Source organism: Megalobrama amblycephala, linkage group LG7 (assembly GCF_018812025.1).
Source record: "Megalobrama amblycephala isolate DHTTF-2021 linkage group LG7, ASM1881202v1, whole genome shotgun sequence".
Classification (NCBI taxonomy): Eukaryota; Metazoa; Chordata; class Actinopteri; order Cypriniformes; family Xenocyprididae; genus Megalobrama; species Megalobrama amblycephala.
The window spans coordinates 17,373,135-17,391,806 of record NC_063050.1 but is presented as its reverse complement, the minus strand read 5'-3'; the positions used below and the strand labels follow the sequence as shown (position 1 = coordinate 17,391,806).

General features: G+C 37.3%; 1 protein-coding gene across 3 annotated transcripts in view; it reads right to left on the bottom strand.

Annotated features, from left to right (window-relative positions):
- The window catches only part of jag1a (jagged canonical Notch ligand 1a), a 31,761-nt gene extending 13,769 nt beyond the window's left edge, over positions 1-17,992 (bottom strand). For 2 of the 3 annotated variants that reach the window (XM_048196226.1, XM_048196227.1), the window contains exons 1-11: positions 17,649-17,992; positions 17,040-17,348; positions 11,519-11,576; positions 9,318-9,575; positions 8,246-8,306; positions 6,400-6,530; positions 6,131-6,250; positions 3,280-3,393; positions 2,765-2,878; positions 2,339-2,452; positions 344-390 (exon numbers count right to left, since the gene is read on the bottom strand). In XM_048196226.1, coding sequence (XP_048052183.1) covers positions 344-390; positions 2,339-2,452; positions 2,765-2,878; positions 3,280-3,393; positions 6,131-6,250; positions 6,400-6,530; positions 8,246-8,306; positions 9,318-9,575; positions 11,519-11,576; positions 17,040-17,348; positions 17,649-17,720 — 1,398 coding nt within the window. In that variant the 5' untranslated portion in view covers positions 17,721-17,992. The remainder of the gene's footprint in view (positions 1-343; positions 391-2,338; positions 2,453-2,764; positions 2,879-3,279; positions 3,394-6,130; positions 6,251-6,399; positions 6,531-8,245; positions 8,307-9,317; positions 9,576-11,518; positions 11,577-17,039; positions 17,349-17,648) is intronic. The other variant, XM_048196228.1, reaches the window with a different exon arrangement.
- Between the last annotated feature and the right edge of the window lie 680 nt (positions 17,993-18,672).

Genomic DNA, 18,672 nt, shown 5'->3' with positions numbered 1-18,672 from the left:
CTAACTGGCTCAGACAATGTCCTAATGCATTCCAGCTGTATAAGTATCAGCCTGGACTACAGCGCTGAGAGCGAGTGAAGAAAGTATACAAAAAGAGCAAAAAAACAATGAACAGGAGACAAGGGCAGGAGACAAGAATGTTTATGGTAATCTGATCGTTTTACAAACTCACTCTGTCTTTTTGACCACTTTGTCTTTATGTACATTCTCCAAAGTATGACTCAGCTTCTACTATTTTTAAACAAGAATGGATGGAGGTGATAGAAACGGAGCGGTAGACATGGAGAAAAAGAGTCTGGGGGGCTTTATCTGCCAAACCCAATGGAAACATGTGAGGCCTTACCTTACACAGCCCTCCGTTAAGACACTGTCCATGGCAGTCGTTGACGTCTGCGGGGGGTAATCCATCAAAATATCAGTTCACATTTCATAAATCATACCAAGAAAGCAACATTAGGCTCCATATTAGCACACCTTTTTGCATTTCCCACACACTGATTTTAGAGCATAAAATGTTGGGTTTAATCAAGGTAAAACAGAGAAGGCAGAGAGTACTAGACTCTTCTAGCAGCTGAAAGCTAATCGAATTATCTATAATACTGAATAAACTAACAGAAAAATGACAAAGCAGTTTGCCAAGTCTGATATTTTGGTATCTAGATATTGCTCAAGTTCCTCCATCAACGTAAGTTTACAGGAGTCATTTCGCTCAGTTTATCATCAGCCAGATCAAAATTATAAGTTTGGTCACTTTGAAACAACAACAACAACAACAACAACAAAAAACTTCTCAACCACCTGCATGATTTGAGGTATTATCATTCATGTCTGTACTGCAAATGGTAGAGGAGTTTGGTCAAATGCCATACTGGGATTTGTAGGAAAACCAGAATGATGACTCAAATGATTTGGTGAATCACTTTTTTGGAACTGATTCATTTCAATGAACTTGCTAAGGACTAATGTTGCCTTTTCCCACACTTAACCCTTCTGTCATGTTTCTAAATTCACAAAAATATTTTAGCAATATTAGTGTTATTTAGTATCATTTATATACTATTATAATATTCAATATTTTTAATTAGCTATTATTTTTTTATATTTTCAGTTTTCATTTAAATTTTAGTTTTAGTAATTTTGTGCTTTTGTCATTTTTTATATTTCTATTTAGCTTTAATTGATTTTAATCTTAGTCATTTTAGTACTTCAACTTTAGTACTTTACCTTGGCAACTAACTGAAATAAATAAGTTTAAGTTAAAGCTTTTAAAGTTTAAATTTGTCATATAACATTTAAATTTTATTTCAGTTTTATTTAAATTTAAAAAATATAATAGTTTTAATTTTAGTTAACAATAGCAACACTGAGTAATATCACAACTTTTAGTTAAAGGTGCCCTAGAACCAGCTTTTACAAGATGTAATATAAGTCTAAGGTGTCCCCTGAATGTGTCTGTGAAGTTTCAGCTCAAAATACCCCATAGATTTTTTTAAATATTTTTTTTTAACTGCCTATTTTGGGGCATCATTTACTATACACCGATTCAGGCTGCGGCCCCTTTAAATCGTGCACTCCCTGCCCCCCCAAGCTCTCGACTATAATACAGTGCATTTACAAAGTTCACACAGCTAATATAACACTCAAATGGCTCTTTACAAGATATTCGTCATTCATGTTGCATGCATGCGCCGGATCATGTGAGTATAGTATTTATTTGGATGTTTACATTTGATTCTGAATGAGTTTGAGGCTATGCTCTGTGGCTAAAGCTAACATTACACACTGTTGGAGAGATTTATAAAGAATGAAGTTGTGTTTATGCAATATACAGACTGCAAGTGTTTAATAATGAAAATAACGACAGTCTTGTCTCCGTGAATACAGTAAAAAACGATGGTAAATTTAACCACATTTAACAGTACATTAGCAACATGCTAACGAAACATTTAGAAAGACAATTTACAAATATCACGAGAACGCACTTGTTGACCATGAACATGCAGACCTTTTTTAGAGCTCCTTAGGGGCCGTTCACACTGAATGCGTTTTTCCATTCTACTGCACTACTTTTCCATTGTTTTTCAATGTAAACGCACTAGACGGACATCTTTAACCGTTACGCTTGTCTTTTGCAACATCTTGCACGTGACACGGCATTCTAAAAATGCTGCGCTCAAATTAAAAGTAGTTCAACTTTTAAAAAAGCATCTTTAGATCTTGCGCTTTTTTCATTCCACTGTCCTGCGCCTCATGTTTAACAGCAAAAATGCATTCTGTGTGAACCGGCCCTAAGAAGTCAGTCTCTGACTGCTTTAATTCGAAATCATGAAATACTTACTGATGTCGCAATTCTGTCCTGTCCAACCAGGGAGGCACTCGCAAAAGTATCCGCCAATCAGATTCCGGCAGGAATGGGCATTGATGCATGGGCTTTCCTCACACTCATTAGCATCTGGGCCAAAAATGACAAAAGAAATCAGCATGAGCGTAGTCTAAATTACAATCAGACAGATTCACATACAGCCAAACGTCCCTGAAGAATTTGCACGACTATGTGTGTGTGTGTGTTAATGGACTGTAAATGCACTCTAGTATGAAACAGCGGTGGGGTCTCATGGTGGTCTGTTACTTAAATTCTTCCAAAGCGGACTCGGTTACCACGGAAATTGGATTTTTGGACAAACACACCCTGACTCAAAGAAAGAGAGGGGAAGGCGCACTGCTGGAGAGGAGGCACAGAGAGGGGTAAAGAAGAGACACACACCAATGAGACACGTCTTTCCGGTCCACTGCGCCGGACAGATGCATTTAAAGGCGTCCACCAGGTCCACGCACACACCGCTGTGATTGCACGGGTTTGGACTGCAGTCATCTTCATCTGAGGAAGAGGAAAAACCCAAAGGAGATTTGCATCATGTTTTAAAAGACTTCTGAAGTTCTGAGTTATGTTTCATTTCAGGATAATATCTTTGTCTCAGATGTTACCCTTTAGGAAAAATAAAAAGGAAACAAATGAGAAAACTGTCATAAAATCAGATTTTTACATTTTCTGACATAAATAAGAGGGGTACTTGTCCCATGCCATGTTACTAGAGTGTTGTGAGTGGTACAAATTTTACAGGCCCGAGCCCACCTCCAAGTCTCTATGATATTCTGGTTTCTATACACGGCTTGGCGCTCTCTTTCAATGTCAACTCGATTTCTTTTCAAGTATGAAAATTGCTGACCTATGACTGAAGGCAAATCTGAGCAGTTTGAGCTGTTGTAGAGAAGGCTTACTGATATTGCAGGACGGTCCTGTCCAGCCCGGCGAACACTGACACTCAAACCCCTGACTGGACTCCACACAACTTCCTCCGTTCAAACACGGCTCAGACAGACAGGCATTATCCGCTATAGAGAGCCAGAGAAAGAGATGTTATAATGTGCCCACACACAATCAAAGCAAAACTGAGACCGAACAGCATTTTCTGAAGGAATGCACAAAATACACAGACATTCTACCCCAAAATAAAACACATGGACCACACATTTGCCAAACAATGAGAAAATCTCCTTCTATTCCAGCAGCACTGTATGCCTCTGCCTGTTTCATGTCATTTTAAGGCTCCACGGTCTCTTTCTACTCACGTAATGGAATCATTTAAATTCAAATCAATATTTCATGTTTCATTTACTTATTTATTTCATTAGTTAGGAGCCACTTATTTTCATCTGGTATTGTTCTAGCAGCAGTAACCTAAAACTAAAATCATTAAAAACTACTTTACTAAATTTAAAAATATGTTTAATACATATGCACAGTTGTATCAATAAAATATCTAGTTCAGTCATGAAACTCTAGATGGCACAGGCTTAAAGGTCCTTTACATGGAATCTGCAAGGCGGCAGCAATCATATCATTATCACACGGCACAAGCTGATTGGCCTCTGCCGATCCTGCAGCCAATGAAATTTCTTGCTCAACATTTAAACAGTCTGGTTCAGTTTTCGCCATAAACTGGTCCTGCAGCGCACTATCAGAGATCCTCTGAACCCCTCCACCTCCCCAGCTCCACCTGCCTAGATCTGCTACGGGATTCATGGATGTCTCTGCAACAGTAGCATATCTTATATGCTCACAGCAACATGTCTGTGTATTTATTAGCAGTAGCAAGTCCATACTTGATCTGCAGCAGCAATAATCAACAGTAGAAAGCAGCAGATCTAGTTTGCCAAGACCAAATACATTAACACTGCCATATTCAATAACATGCTAAAACTATTCAGAGAGTTATCATGATTGAACTAACATTTCACAAATATCTGCCACAAAAAAAAGAAAAGCAAAAAGTTTTGCTGAAAAGTTTAAGCTTTACTGAAAACTGTGCTTTCACCGATTCTGAATCACAGGGAGTTTTGTAAAACGAGCGGTAAGGGGGGGCAGAGTTTATCATGGGGACAGAGTTTAGAAAAGGGTCAAATGAATGTTAAAATGAGAGAGAGAAGAATCAGTATCAGTTTTGTTGTCTCAAAATCATATTCTCTTAAGAGTTCGCAGGCAGTCAGGCAGGGTCACATCTTGGTTTTCCCCCTTTCAATCTCCCAGTCACTCCCTCTCTTCGGTCTATCGCTCTTTATCAGATCAGTCAGTGGACGGGAAAGCCCCTTTGGCCTTTCTCACACCGAACAGAGACCACCAACAAAAACAGAGGAGTGTAGCAAGAGGCTATGAGCATTTATTTCCAATAAGACACGACAAGAAAAAGGATAAACAAAAAACCGAAGCACACCAGAACAAACCGAAAACAGCAGAACAAGAAAATATCTCTATTATTGTGTCCTGGATGGCCTGGTGAAGTGTGTTTGACAGGAGACACATCATGCCAAACCAACCAGAGCTATTTTTCCAACACACATATGCGATAGAGCAGGCACACGATGTGATGGATTTTTCTGCTCAAATCAAATTAATGCACACTGCATTCTTTGGCTTGGCCAGGACACCGACTGCTTGATTGGTATTTCAAGAGTATGTGTGCATGTTTTTGGCAGGGCATCTTCTCTCTTTTAGTGACTGAACAAATCTCAGACAGATGACAGAATCCAGAATGAATCGAAAAAGAGGAATATGCAACACTGCCAAGCAGGATCCTAAGTTCAGTTGCCAAATGTGAGTAAAAACTGGCTTTGGCGAGTAAATAAAATTGAATTTCTCGCCAATTTTTAAACGGCAACATGATATATGCTTAATTAGACGACTCGCTGATAAGCAACGCGAGCGATTCAGATCAAAAACATACAAATCATGCACTTGAGAAAACCTCTGTCAAACCATTGTTGAACAACTTTCCTCTCTTTGGAAAATTCAAATCAATCAGTATTTTATCCAAGATGTTTTTTCTCCAGATCTTCCATGAATGTGGAATATTCCTTACATCAAATACATACGCTAGTGTTCAAAAGTTTAGGGTTAAATTTTAAATTAAATTAAATTTAAATTAATACTTTTTTGCAGCAAGGATGCATTATATTGATCAAAAGTGACAGTACAGAAATGTATAATGTTGCAAAATATGTCTAATTTCATGCAAACGCTGTTCTTTTGAACTTTCAATTCAAATAATCCTGAAAAAATGTATCACGATTTACATAAAAATATGATTCAGCACAACTGTTTTCAACACTGATAATAATCAGAAATGTTTCTTGAGTATGAAATCATCATATTAGAATGGATCATGTGACACTGAAGACTGGAGTAATGATGCTAAAAAATTCAACGTTTATCACAGGAATAAATTACATTTTAAAATATAATCAGCTAGAAAAAAGTTATTTTAAATTGCAATAATATTTCACAATATTACTGTTTTTACAGTGTTTTTAATCAAATAAATGCAGCCTTGGTGAGCAGAAGAGACTTCTTTCAAAGACATTTAAAAATCGTACCGACCCCAAACATTTAAACTGTAGAGTAAATATGGAGAAATCATGATGTATCTTCAGGCTTTTGTGTTTCATAATTATCTAAATGAAGGAAGCTGAGCTCATGTCACAAAGTTCAATCAGGTGCCACTTCCAGTCCTCCTCCCTGATGTTTGCAGTGGACATCACTCATGTGAGGTGTGTCTGTCTGTATGTGACCCACCTCTCTCACAGTTCTGTCCAGAGTATCCATCAGGACAGGCACAGTGGTATTTGTCTGGTCCGGTGTTACTGCAGGTGCCGCCATTGAGACAGGGCTGCCGTGTGCCACAGGTGTTCAAGTCTAAATCAGATAAAACAACAAATAAGCCAAGCTGAATAGCATGGCATGGAATGTAAAGGTATGGCATGGTATGGAATGGAACAAAATGGAACCGAACGGAACAGAATAGAATAGAATGGAACGGAACAGAACAGAACGGAATAGAATACCTTTGTCACAGAGCTGCCCTCCCCAGTTGGTGTCACACAGGCATTGCCAGGGTTCGCCGCATGTGCCGTGCACACAACCAGGATGAGGAATACACTGGTCACAATACTCGCCCTGCCAGCCGTACAGACACCTGTGAAGGGCAGAACATTACCTCTGAATATAAGACACACTTTTTGTAACATGGAAGTCACTGACGTATAATGTGGCTCTGTTGCAATTCCTTGTGAGCTGCCGACCTAGACAGGATTTCAGAAATTATATTTCGATGCTTTGGCATTCGCTCGCAAACACGCGTTCCCCTAAGAAACTTCTGCGAGAGAACGCAAAAGCATGGACTAGGTGCACAAGATGGCGCCGGTGAGCTGCAGCGCTGCGACTGTGCGCATGGTTACTTTCGCTCATGCCCTTCCAGTCTTAGCATTTGGTGCAAGAAGAAACTTAAATATGAAACTTGGCTAGATATAACAGATTATTTTTATTAAAGAGAAGATGGTGGTCTATCAGAGATGAAAGAAAACATCCTTGTTATATTATTGTGTAACGTTACCTCTGTGTGGTAATTCAATGAGATACGCGGAGATACGCAATCTTTGATTTTCAATCTTTCTCCTGATGATTATGCGGCTCAGGCTCAGCGGTGATCCACAGGGATCTCTTTATTAAAAATGTAAATTAATCGCAATCTTTTCACAGCCCTTGTTTTTATCTAAAAAGATAATTGATGCAAAGTAATCGTAAAATATGATGGTATTGATGGAGCTATTGATGTAGGTAAGTGAAAATATATGCGCAGAATTGAGAAAATAGTATTTATGGAGATAAATTTAATCACAGGGCAAACTTGTAAATGTTCACAAGGCATTTTATGCAGACAACTCTAATCGTAGTTGTATATTTACAGGCATTATTGTCATTGTATTTGCATATGCACCATGAGATCATTAATCTAACCCATGCATGCATGCATTTAACCCTCTGGAGTCTGAGGCTGATTTGGGGCTTGGAGAAGTTTTGACATGCCCTGACATTTGTGCTTTTTTCAGTTGTTCATAAACATATTAATGACAAAAGTGTCATTACACTGTATTCAACACAAACTAGGCTACAATAATATGTGAGGAACATGTATGTACATGTTTGTATTTTTGAAGGAATAATGTTTATGCGTGGTTATTGAAAAAACAAAAAACTTAAGTCACTGAAATAAGGCCAAAAAAAGTATATTAAATCTGTGTTCACAAGACTTCTGGGTATTGGAGGTTGTAGACTAGAGTTTTTGCTTCAGAATTATGTAAAAATTATGCTGCCTACTCCTTCATATAAAACAATGTATTGATTTAGTTTTTGTAAGACACTTTTTGTCAAGAAACACAGTATGCCATTGGGTCTTGTGATTGTACTATATATCATCTTAGTTGTATTTTAAGTGATATAACAGATTCTATAAACAATTATAAGAGATCATTTTCGGCTTTCTCTGGCATAAAGTGAAACCGGAAGTGTTTATGCGTACACTCGCTCATTGAAAATCCAACATGGCGTGCAACTAGTCCATTGGAATTTATTTTTTTCTCCCATCTCAAATTTTCCCCATGATTATGTCCCTTTAGGGGTTCCGTATAATGCGTTATTCATCATCTGTGCCTTTTCGAATGAGGCATTCGGCTTCGGCAACATCCCTACTAATGAGTAGGCCTTGTTTGGTTGGGTCTACTTATGAGGCTCTAAGCTTTTATTTAGCATGCTGCCCTTGGACAGTATATTTGGACAGAAGAGTCAGCTCACCTGGTTTTGGAACAAAGTCATTAAAAGATTAAAACTGTATAAATAAATGCTATATGTTACCTGCAGTCTCCAGGCACTTTACAGGAGCCATGCTCAATGCTACAGCCCTGCTTACAGATCGCTAAGAAAACAAGAGAGAAAGAGGAATATGGTTACTGCTATCAGCTCCATCTGTGTGATCTCAGCAGTTCTCTCTCATCACGCCTTTCGGCCGCTCGGAACATCATCACACACTCTGCCAACATGATGTCATTTCTCCTGCCCTCCACTCATGTTTCTTCATGCGGGAATGAATGAGGGAATAAACACTATTACAGAGATAAAATCCAGCCTAATACTGTTGCAAACCCACATCGTATCAAACACCAACACACACTGGCTGTCAGACGGGATGCTGTGTGTGTGTGTGTGTGTGTGTGTAAAAGAGAGAGAGCCAAAGCTTTGTTGTGATAGTGACAATCTCAAATAACAACATCCCTATGAGGTCAATGATACAGAGCCATTATAAGTCCAGTCTGGCCAAGCCTGAATCCAGTTCCCACACTTTTTAAACCATGAATTTCCCTAACTTTTCCAGTGTTTTGTGATTTTTCTTAAAAAATAAAAAAATAGAATTTGCAACGATTAGAAAGTTTATAAAACTATTACAATGCATGTTAAAAAATTTATAAAAATTATATTCAGTACATAAGTGTTCATTACTTTTAAAAAAATGTATTAATTTGTATTTAAGTATTTCAGGTTTGGAAATTTTAGTAAAAGTGAAGTAATTTACAAAATGTTTTTATTTCAAATAAATGCTAAACTTTCTATTCATCAAAAAATCCTAAAAAATGTATCACAGTTTCCATAAAAATATGAAGCAGCAAAAACTGATTTCAATATTGATAATAATCAGAAATGTTTCTTGAGCATCAAATCGTCATATTAGAATGATTTCTGACTGGAGTAATGATGCTGAAAATACAGATCACAGGAATAAATTACATTTTACAATATTTTCAAATGGAAAACATTAAATATTTCAAAATATTACTGTATTTTTGGACTTGGTGAGCATAAGAGACTTTTTTCCATGCACAACAGCAATGAAAGTGTGTCCAACGGCCACCATCAAGGCCCCGCCCCTTACCAGTGTTGCATTCTGGGCCAGCCCATCCCTCCAAGCAGGTCTTGTTGCCATTGTGATCGCAGGTATAGTGGCCGAAAAAGTCATCTCTGGGCCGACAGAACTTGTTGCAGCCGAAGCCAAAGTAATGCTCGTCGCAGGTCACCCGAATCTGGTACTGGAACTGAGCCACGGGGCCGTTGTGCTTCAGGAGCTGCCACTGACGGTTTGGGTTGATCATGCCCGACTGGACCGCTTTCTCTATTACTTGTCCATTAATGCCTAGAGGAGAGAGAAACAGGGAGAACTGGACACTTTAGGGTGCAGCTGTAGTTTAATTACGCTTGTGTTCGGCGTGACTATGAAAGTATGCCACTAGCTTACACAACTCTCTGACACACACACACAGTCTGTTCGCAACAAGCAGATTTGTGTACTGGCTTTAAGGTGAAAGGTTTCTGATAGGATATGACCCCATGAAACACAAAAGGAGATTTTAGGCTGAATGTCTATTATATACAACAAAAGTACATGATTTATAGACCCCAAAATGACAAAAAGCATAATTAAAGAATCATAAATGTTCCCTTATATGATTTGTACTCTCTATTCCAAGTCTTTTGAAGAGGAAATATACCTAAATTTAATCCTTTTAGCCTCTTTGGAGCTTGATTGTATACATCATCTAATTTTGTTATATGGAAAAGCAGCTTGGAGATTCTGTTTAAAGAGGACCTATTATGTCCTTTTACAAAGTCTTGTAAAAAAAGGCTCTACTAGAATAGATTTTCATGCTTGTATGTTCAAAAAGCACATTATTATTCACATATCGTGACATTGTTGCAGCACCTCTTTTTCCAGTCTGTCAGTAACGCTCTGTTTAGTTCCTGTCGCTATGAAGCCCCTCCTTCTGAAAAGCATAATGTGCTCTGATTGGTTGGCTGGATCAGTGTGTTGTGATTGGTCAACCACTTTGAGCGTGTTTGGGAAATGTCACACCCCTTAACATAACCGCGAGTTTCAACATACTAACTCAACTCAACCAGGCATAATTTAAAGTTGCAGTTTGAACACCATGAGGATGAGTAAATGATGACAGATATTTAATTTTTGGGGTGAACTGTCCCTTTAAGTGCAGTGTACTATGTTCTTTGTTTACTATTGTTCTTATGTGCAGAAAAATACCGTAGTAATTTTTTCAGGGCAGGCCAGTATCCAGCACAGCAGTGAGGTATTTGGCCGAAGGGCTATAAATTGTGAGAGGAGCGTGTGAAGTGTGTGTGGCTCGTGGTTTAGGAGAACTAACTGTCCTGACCCAAACCTGTCCTTCAGAAATAGAGGAGGAAAGACATCAGTGTCAGGCTGCCAAACCTGAGATCTCACTGTTACCTCTCCTCGCTGTTTACCTGAGAGCGAGACGGACGTTCACACTCACGCATGACGCTGGAAACATCGCACCATAGTGCAAGAGGGAAAACTGTCATGGTAAATATTTACATATATAAAAAGATTTAAAAAGGAATATTACAGCAAATATTATGCCCAGTTTATTAATTATGCACAGTTTACAATATACTGCACAATTAGTATAAGTATATAGTATAGAGTTCTACACCTTAAAAACTTAGTTAAATAGCAGCTAAAATAGTCATTTGATTGTTTATGTTTACTGCTGTTTCATTTACTGTGTGTGTGTGTGTGTGTGTGTGTGTGTGTGTGTGTGTGTGTGTGTGTGTGTGTGTGTGTTAATGAACGATGCACTACAGAAGCTGGACCCATGCTAAAGGCTACTTGACATGTTGGTGTTAAATACAAGTCAATATTTGCACTCGTGTTCATATTTGGCACAGGCATCGTTCACTTAGATCTGAATGAAATAAATAATGAACACACATATCTTCGTTTCTACACAAACTATTGCAAGTAATGACCCAAATTTCCTACTTTCTCACTGCTGTGTGTGTGTGAGTAGTCTCATGCATATAAAAATGTGTTTAAAAGACTGATGAATGCAAGCAGGTGCAGGCAGCGGTTTAGTAACAGGATGTGTTTGCCAGCCATCCACAACACACACACACACACACACACACACACAGAGAAATGCACACAAATACACACAAATAGCATGCTGCTTTTACACACTTTCTGACTGTACTCTCTTCAAACATACAGAACAAAGTGTGTATGTATGTATGTGTGTGTGTGTGTGAGAGAGAGATACTTACTGCCAGTGCTCGAGTCATTATTGAAATCCAAAGCCTCCACAATCAACGTATATGACCTCTGAAAGAAAGAAAAAAAGACATATGAAAACATCAATACACACCACACTCCCAAGAATCACCTTAATTCACAATGATCCAGTGGAATACAATAAGGACAACCTGCTGGTCTTCAGTGTCAGTAAATCTCACATTTGATGATATTACACTTAATTCTGTTGATTTAAGCTAGGTTGTCTAGTTGACTAAAATGGGTGAGGTTTAGACAAAACTGACAGAAACACTTGTGAATTTAAGTATGAGTTGAAAATGATTAGATGATAAAGCTAAGTGATTAAATATATGCAGTAAAGGCAAAACCAATCACAACTCAATATGCAAATAACACGATGACACCATCACTGTCCGTTAGATTTCAGAATATTCTATCAATTTAAGTCTATGGGAGATTTTAAACTTGAATCTAGGACTTAAAAGTTTAACACTTTTAAAAAGTAAAAAAAAAAATTAACATTTAAAAATATAAAACCCAAAACAGTTACACTAACTTTCAAAAGTTTGAGGTTGGTAAGATCTTTTATTGTTTTTGAAAGAAGTCTCTTCTACTCATTTATTTGATCGAAAATACAGTAAAACTGTGAAATATTTTGACAATTAAAATAACTGGTTTATTTAAAAAAATTCCAGCAACATATTTTGAAGTTTCAGCATCATTACTCCAGTCTTCAGTGTCACATGATCGTTCAGAAATCATTCCAATATGATGATTTGATGCTCAAAAAAAAACATTTATGATTATTATCAATGTTGAAAACAGTTGTGATGCTTAATATTTTTGTGGAAACTGATACTTTTTTTCAGCATTCTTTGATGAAAAATATTCAAAAGAACAGCATTTGCTGTTAACATCTTTTGTAAACATCATCATTTTTGATCAATTTAATGTGTCCTTGCTCAATAAAAGTATTAATTTCTTTAAAAAATAAACTTACTGATCCCAAACTTTTGATCGAGAGATTATATTAATAAAACTGAAACTATCTATGAAACAATACGTTCAAGCTGTTCACATACACAGGGTTAAGGGTTTATAACAAACCTTTCCAGAATGTTTTAGGAACATTAATACAGCACTGCCGCACAAACACTGTAATGATTGATCACTCTTTGCTTTATCAGCAGACATCACTTTCACTATCTCGACCGAAGATAAGTAACAGGACAGACAGGAGAGAGAAAGAATGCGTGAGAAAATCCTCAACAAGATGTTAGATGATGTTTGAGGAAAAAACATGAAAGATTCTCAGAATACGAGTCTGATTCTGAGAAGAGAGAGCAGAAACATTCACTCGGTCAGTGAGATGACCTCACGTCACGCACACTAACAATGCCGACTCTTCCTGCCTCTGCAGTCTGAGGGATCTATGGGCCTTTATGAACTTTAATCCATCCATCCACGCACACACACACATACACAAATGAAGGTAAATTCAGACGAGTATGTGTGTGTAGCTTGGGCTGGAGCTGCACGCAGGCCATTCAAAGTTCAAACTCACACAGAAAGACACAGAAGAGCAACAGGATTCATCTGCAAATGACACCTTAGTGATTTGAACTGGAGACCGTTTGAGAAAGACATGAAGAACCTCTCAGACAGCACTCACTTCACACACTGACAGATGCTTGTTTGAACATATTCAATATTTATATCTCACTGTATATGTATTTACCCTGTTATGGTTTATTGGAGAATCTAGAGGGATATTAAGATATCTTGAATATACTTTTAGAGTTTAACTTTGGAAAAAGAATTTTTTGGCACTCAGAGAAGCATGGTCTATGCAATTGTGTTGATAGAAAAACACAAGATACATTTCTAGTTTCAACATTATTTGTTCTTCAGATATTCCTCTGTAAAAGAAAAAAGTATCAGCTATATGCAAAGTGACCCACATTTGGTTTTCGACCACTGAAAATGTGTAAAATTTACCAATTTACTCATGGAGCCACATTGAGATCCCCATATCTCTGGGATTGAACCACTGAGGGTCTTTAAAATGAAGATACTAAAAGGAAAGTTTGTTAAGAACCAGAATCTAAAAGGATATTAAGATATGTTTCATACTTCTTGAGTTACAGGCATGCAAACTTGAGGCAAAAAACACAAGAAGTGCTTTTTTGCCATTTTTGAACTGTCATTATTGGTATATAATGCAACAAATATTGCTAAAGTCAACAGATTTTACTAATAGACCTACCAATCTCTGTGTAAAAATAAAATAATGATGCTGCCATCTTTCTAAAGTCATTTTACACCCCTCTAATCTGGCTCCGAATCTCAGGTGAAAATTGTCATTTTGAGCCCCCTCTACAAAATAGTGGATTACATCCATGACATTGAATATTTTGACTTTCATCACTATTTATGTTTGTCTTTGTAGACAGAAAAAATATTAACAAAATAAAAAAAATTGAGTTGGAAATGTTTCCGAAATTTGGTTGATTTGACACGGAATGACCCACTTTGAACTTTTAAAAAGGATCACAAAAGAGTTTTACAAACTAAAGACCTACAGGAGTCGCCATATTTAATTTCACATAAATAAACAGGATGTTATTATGACTGAGAGATCAATAAATGGATCCGAAAACCTATAAAATGTAATAAAAGAACCTTTTTTTAATTTCCAAAGGACCGAAGAGCAACTCAGCAACTCTATACAGTGAAAATGGTTCTTCAAGAAGTTATTTATGGAACAATTAAAGACAAGAGTGAAGTATGAAATATTTAAGGACAACCGCTCTAGAAACTCTCTAGTCTTCAGCGTCTCCAAGTTCATTAACAGCAGGACGCTGGTTACCAAGACATCCTCCTAAACATCCATACACACAGCCTGCATTTTCATCCGACTACTGCTGATGATGCAAAAACGAACAACAGATAGATCAGAACACACACACTCATGCAAAGACCCCCTGTGTTTCTTTGTAAACCTGCTTTGTTGAACCGCCGTCCCACAATCCAGCATCCAGTTCAATTGCTAGGTAGACTTGTGATGGAAAAGAAAGCATGCAAGATGACAATGTCTAATTAATGTCCATTCAGAGCGGCTGTGAGGCAGGTCTAGACCGCTCTGATCGACGTGGGCAGGGGGTGAGATGTTTGAGCGCGGCTGCCACGGAAACTGGCCCTAATTGGACTATCAGACTGACTCGCTTTGACCTCGTATTGACGGCTCGGTCTTATGAGTTGTGAAAGTAAACATGGGCTTCAGCAAAAACAATTCCACCATTCAGATTCAGAATGGAGAAAAATGGACGCCAGAATCAGATCAGCCTTGGGCGACGTTCTAAAAAAAGTAGCGGTCCTCTGATAAGAGATTTTCAGGGGCTGCATGGCAGCGTCTTTGACCGACATAGATTTTTTTGATGGCTGATATAGCAGGTGCCCGATATAAAGATGCACTCTAAAAAATGCTGGGTTAAAAACTTGACTAACCTGATATGTAGTTTTATTTAACTCAACTATTGATTAAAAATGACTATAAGGCTGGCTTAAAATGAACCCAATATTGGTTGGAAATTAAGAATCAGACACATAATTACTAGAGACAACAATAATCAAAAGGTGAATATTCATTAATAAGCAATTTAGTAAATTATTTTTATTTAATTACTATTTATTAAACTTACTAATAAATGTTCATGTATTAAACATATTAATAAATGTTAATTTCCAACCTATTTTGAGTTCATTTTGAGCAAGCAATATAGTATTTTTTAAACAATATTTGAGTTAAATAAAACTACCCAGCCGGTTTGGTCAAACATTTAACCCAACCGCTGGGTTAAAACAACCCAATCGCTGGGTTTGTCTATATTTAACCCAACTTGGATTATTTTTAACCCGGCATTTTTAAGAGTGTGGCATAGGTCTATATGACATCACACTATTTAATATTTAATTTTAACAATTTATGCAATTAAATATATTTATTTTACATATGTTTTACTAAAATAATACAATAAATATTTTGAAAATGAATCAATTTGAAAAAAAAAATAAAACAGTAAAATAAATAGATTTACACTTTAGATAGGAACTTCTTGAATCTAAAATATTTAGAAATAAATAATTTGAAAAGGAATCATTTAACTTTGATAAAAATAAATTTGTAAAATATAGAGATTTATACTTTAGATAGTTAGTTGATTATGTAATTCTATTTTTCAGTAATGTCTAGACTACAGAGGAAGGTGGTCTCTGGTCACTGGTCAAATGTGACGTGCACAAAATTGCTGAAATGAACACTTATTTTGCACAATCTTTACTTAAACTCACCCCAAAAAAATTTATATTATTCATTGACAAGGTTGTCAAAAGATTTTGGCACTGACAATAAAGCACTGAGGAACTAACACTTCTGTCAATCAAGCATGGGTATCAGCCACTCAAAATGGCCAAATAATGTACAGTATTTTGGTCAATCACAAGCAAAAAGTATTCATAGACTAATAAATCAGCTTGGGTGGTTTTAAAATGATCAGCATGAGCCAATAACCATGTTCTCGTGTGAATTTCAAGTAAATATTTTGTAAAATAGGTGTTGATTTAATCATTTGCTATGACATGCTATCATTTTTTTTATTTCTGTATATAGCATTTAGTCCACTCTGCCCTAGTTATCCATATCAGAATTGGCCATATATAAAGCTTATATGTGAATGCATGCTTTGAAGGTTCTCAAAACCTATAGTGAACCAACCTAGACTGCATTAATTTACCAGCATTATAGGCACGTTTTGGACAAGGAGGGCACCTATGATACCCAAAAATGCAGTCTAGGTAGGCAGCTCACTAGGTTTCACTGAGAAAGACAGAGATAAGCAAGATAACCCTCCTTAAATGATCAATGGTGGCCTTGACTGGATATCTAAAGCAGTTTCCTGTGGCCATTGTGTGTAAAACAGCCTCTGAATGTCCATCAGTAGGTGCTGGAGATAAACTCAGGTGTTTTATAACGCATTGTCCTGCAGTTTTGAGAGGATACTGGAGGAGCCAGGGTGGGGTAACCCGACCCCTATCCAACCTGAGAGTCATCATACAGGAATGCCATGGCACAGAGCACGTGAACGGAGCCAGAACCGGCGTTCACAAAACAACAACTTGTAATCAGAATCCTGGGAAATGTTTACAAACATGTCTCATGGAAATGGTAGCTATAGCGTAGAGGAGACCGGGGCAAGTTGTCACAGAGAGTTTAATTACACTCTATGGGGGCATGTTGTCACAAAAACTGAACTTTTTTCATGGTCAATTACAGTGTGGATGTTCAATGGCACCAAATAGTCAATACACAAACTGACTTCCACACATAATCCCACCGTGAGAAATATTTACTGCAGTAGCCTAAAGAGTGTGACAACTAGCCCCGGTCTCCCGTAATCCTACGTTTAGCCGACTTGTTTAATCAGATTATGATTTCCCAACGTCTTTGATAACAAAACAACCTTTTCAACTCACCGGCCACGCGAAACTGAAGGGTAGCACAATCCGGGATTTATCGTTCGTGTCGTCGAAAGGCTTGACAGAAAAAGTATTCCCACCGATAACGGGAGTAGATCCGCTTCCGTAACTGCACGGGCCTCCCGAAGACACCCGCGACTGATACTCCTTCAAACACACGCGAAAAAACGTATCGCACTCATCCGCCGTGCATGTGCGGTCCGCCGCGGCGCGCGCGCCGTCACAGCACGCGCCGCTCTGCAGCTCCCCGTTCACGTTCTGCATGGACAAAACCTGCATCTCAAAATGCCCCGATGCCTCACATACCTGGAACAAAAAACACGGAAAATGGTTAATATTAGTGTCAAATATCTATCTATCTATCTATCTATCTATCTATCTATCTATCTATCTATCTATCTCAAGTGCCAAAATCTTGTCCAAGCATGTTGTTATGTGCATAAAGAATCAAGATTTGCCAAAAAAAGTTTATAAAAAAACTTGTGAGATCCAAGAAAAAAACTGCGAATTTAAATGAGAACTACAGGACATCTTGGTTTCAAATCTACAGCAGTGTAAATGTTCTGAAAGCATCATGTCACATATGAAAAGCCAAACCGCACGTACCCGCATCCACAGGCACCGCAAAAGCACATGAACGGACAGCACCGCAAAACTTGGACTCCGTCTCAGAATCATGCCTCCTCTGTCTGTCTGTTCGCTGTGAAACTAGAAGTTCAGCCGACACACGGCTCTCATATAGTGCCTCATGCACGAGGACAGAGCCGCTCAGATCCAATAGAGGACAGATTCCCTGATGCCCCTTTAGAGGCTCTATTATCCTCCACTCTATTCTTGTATTGTCCTTCTGTTTTTACAACAATGCCCACGGGCTGGAGAGGAAAAGCTGCGAATGCGGCTGAGAGAACGCTCCATCTATACAGCGCGTTCACGGAGGAGGGGCGTGGCCAAACACTTGCGACGCTTCCATATTCATGAGTGGGCGGGACTATGGATGGAAATAACATCCACCCTGTGTTCTAAAGCGATTTTTGTCGCCCAAATATAATAAATAAGTTAATTATTAAATCGAAAACAAATGGTATGAGGATTCAAAAAAAAAAAAGTACACTTTGGTACTTTGGAAGGAAAAAAAATTAAAAGAAATTTTATATATATATATATATATATATATATATATATATATATATATATATATATATATATAATGTGTGTGTGTGTGTGTGTGTGTGTGTGTGTGTGTGTGTGTGTGTGTGTGTGTGTGTGTGTGTGTGTGTATGTGTGTGTGTGTGTATGTATAAAAGACGGCTATATAATGTATAAATAAAATGTATAATAAATAAATTATAATATTGAGGTGAATACCATTTAATTTGTATTTGCTGTCACATATAATTTTTGCAACATATAATTTTTTTGTTCCACTAGAAAGACGTGTTCTAAAGCAATTTTTGTCACCCACATATAATAAATAAATAAATAAATAAATAAGTTAAATGTTAAATCGAAAACAAATGGTATGAGGATTCAAAAATAAAATGTGTACTTTGAGGGAAAAAAAAAAAAAAAAAAAAAAAAAATATATATATATATATATATATATATATATATAAAATGTATAATAAATAAT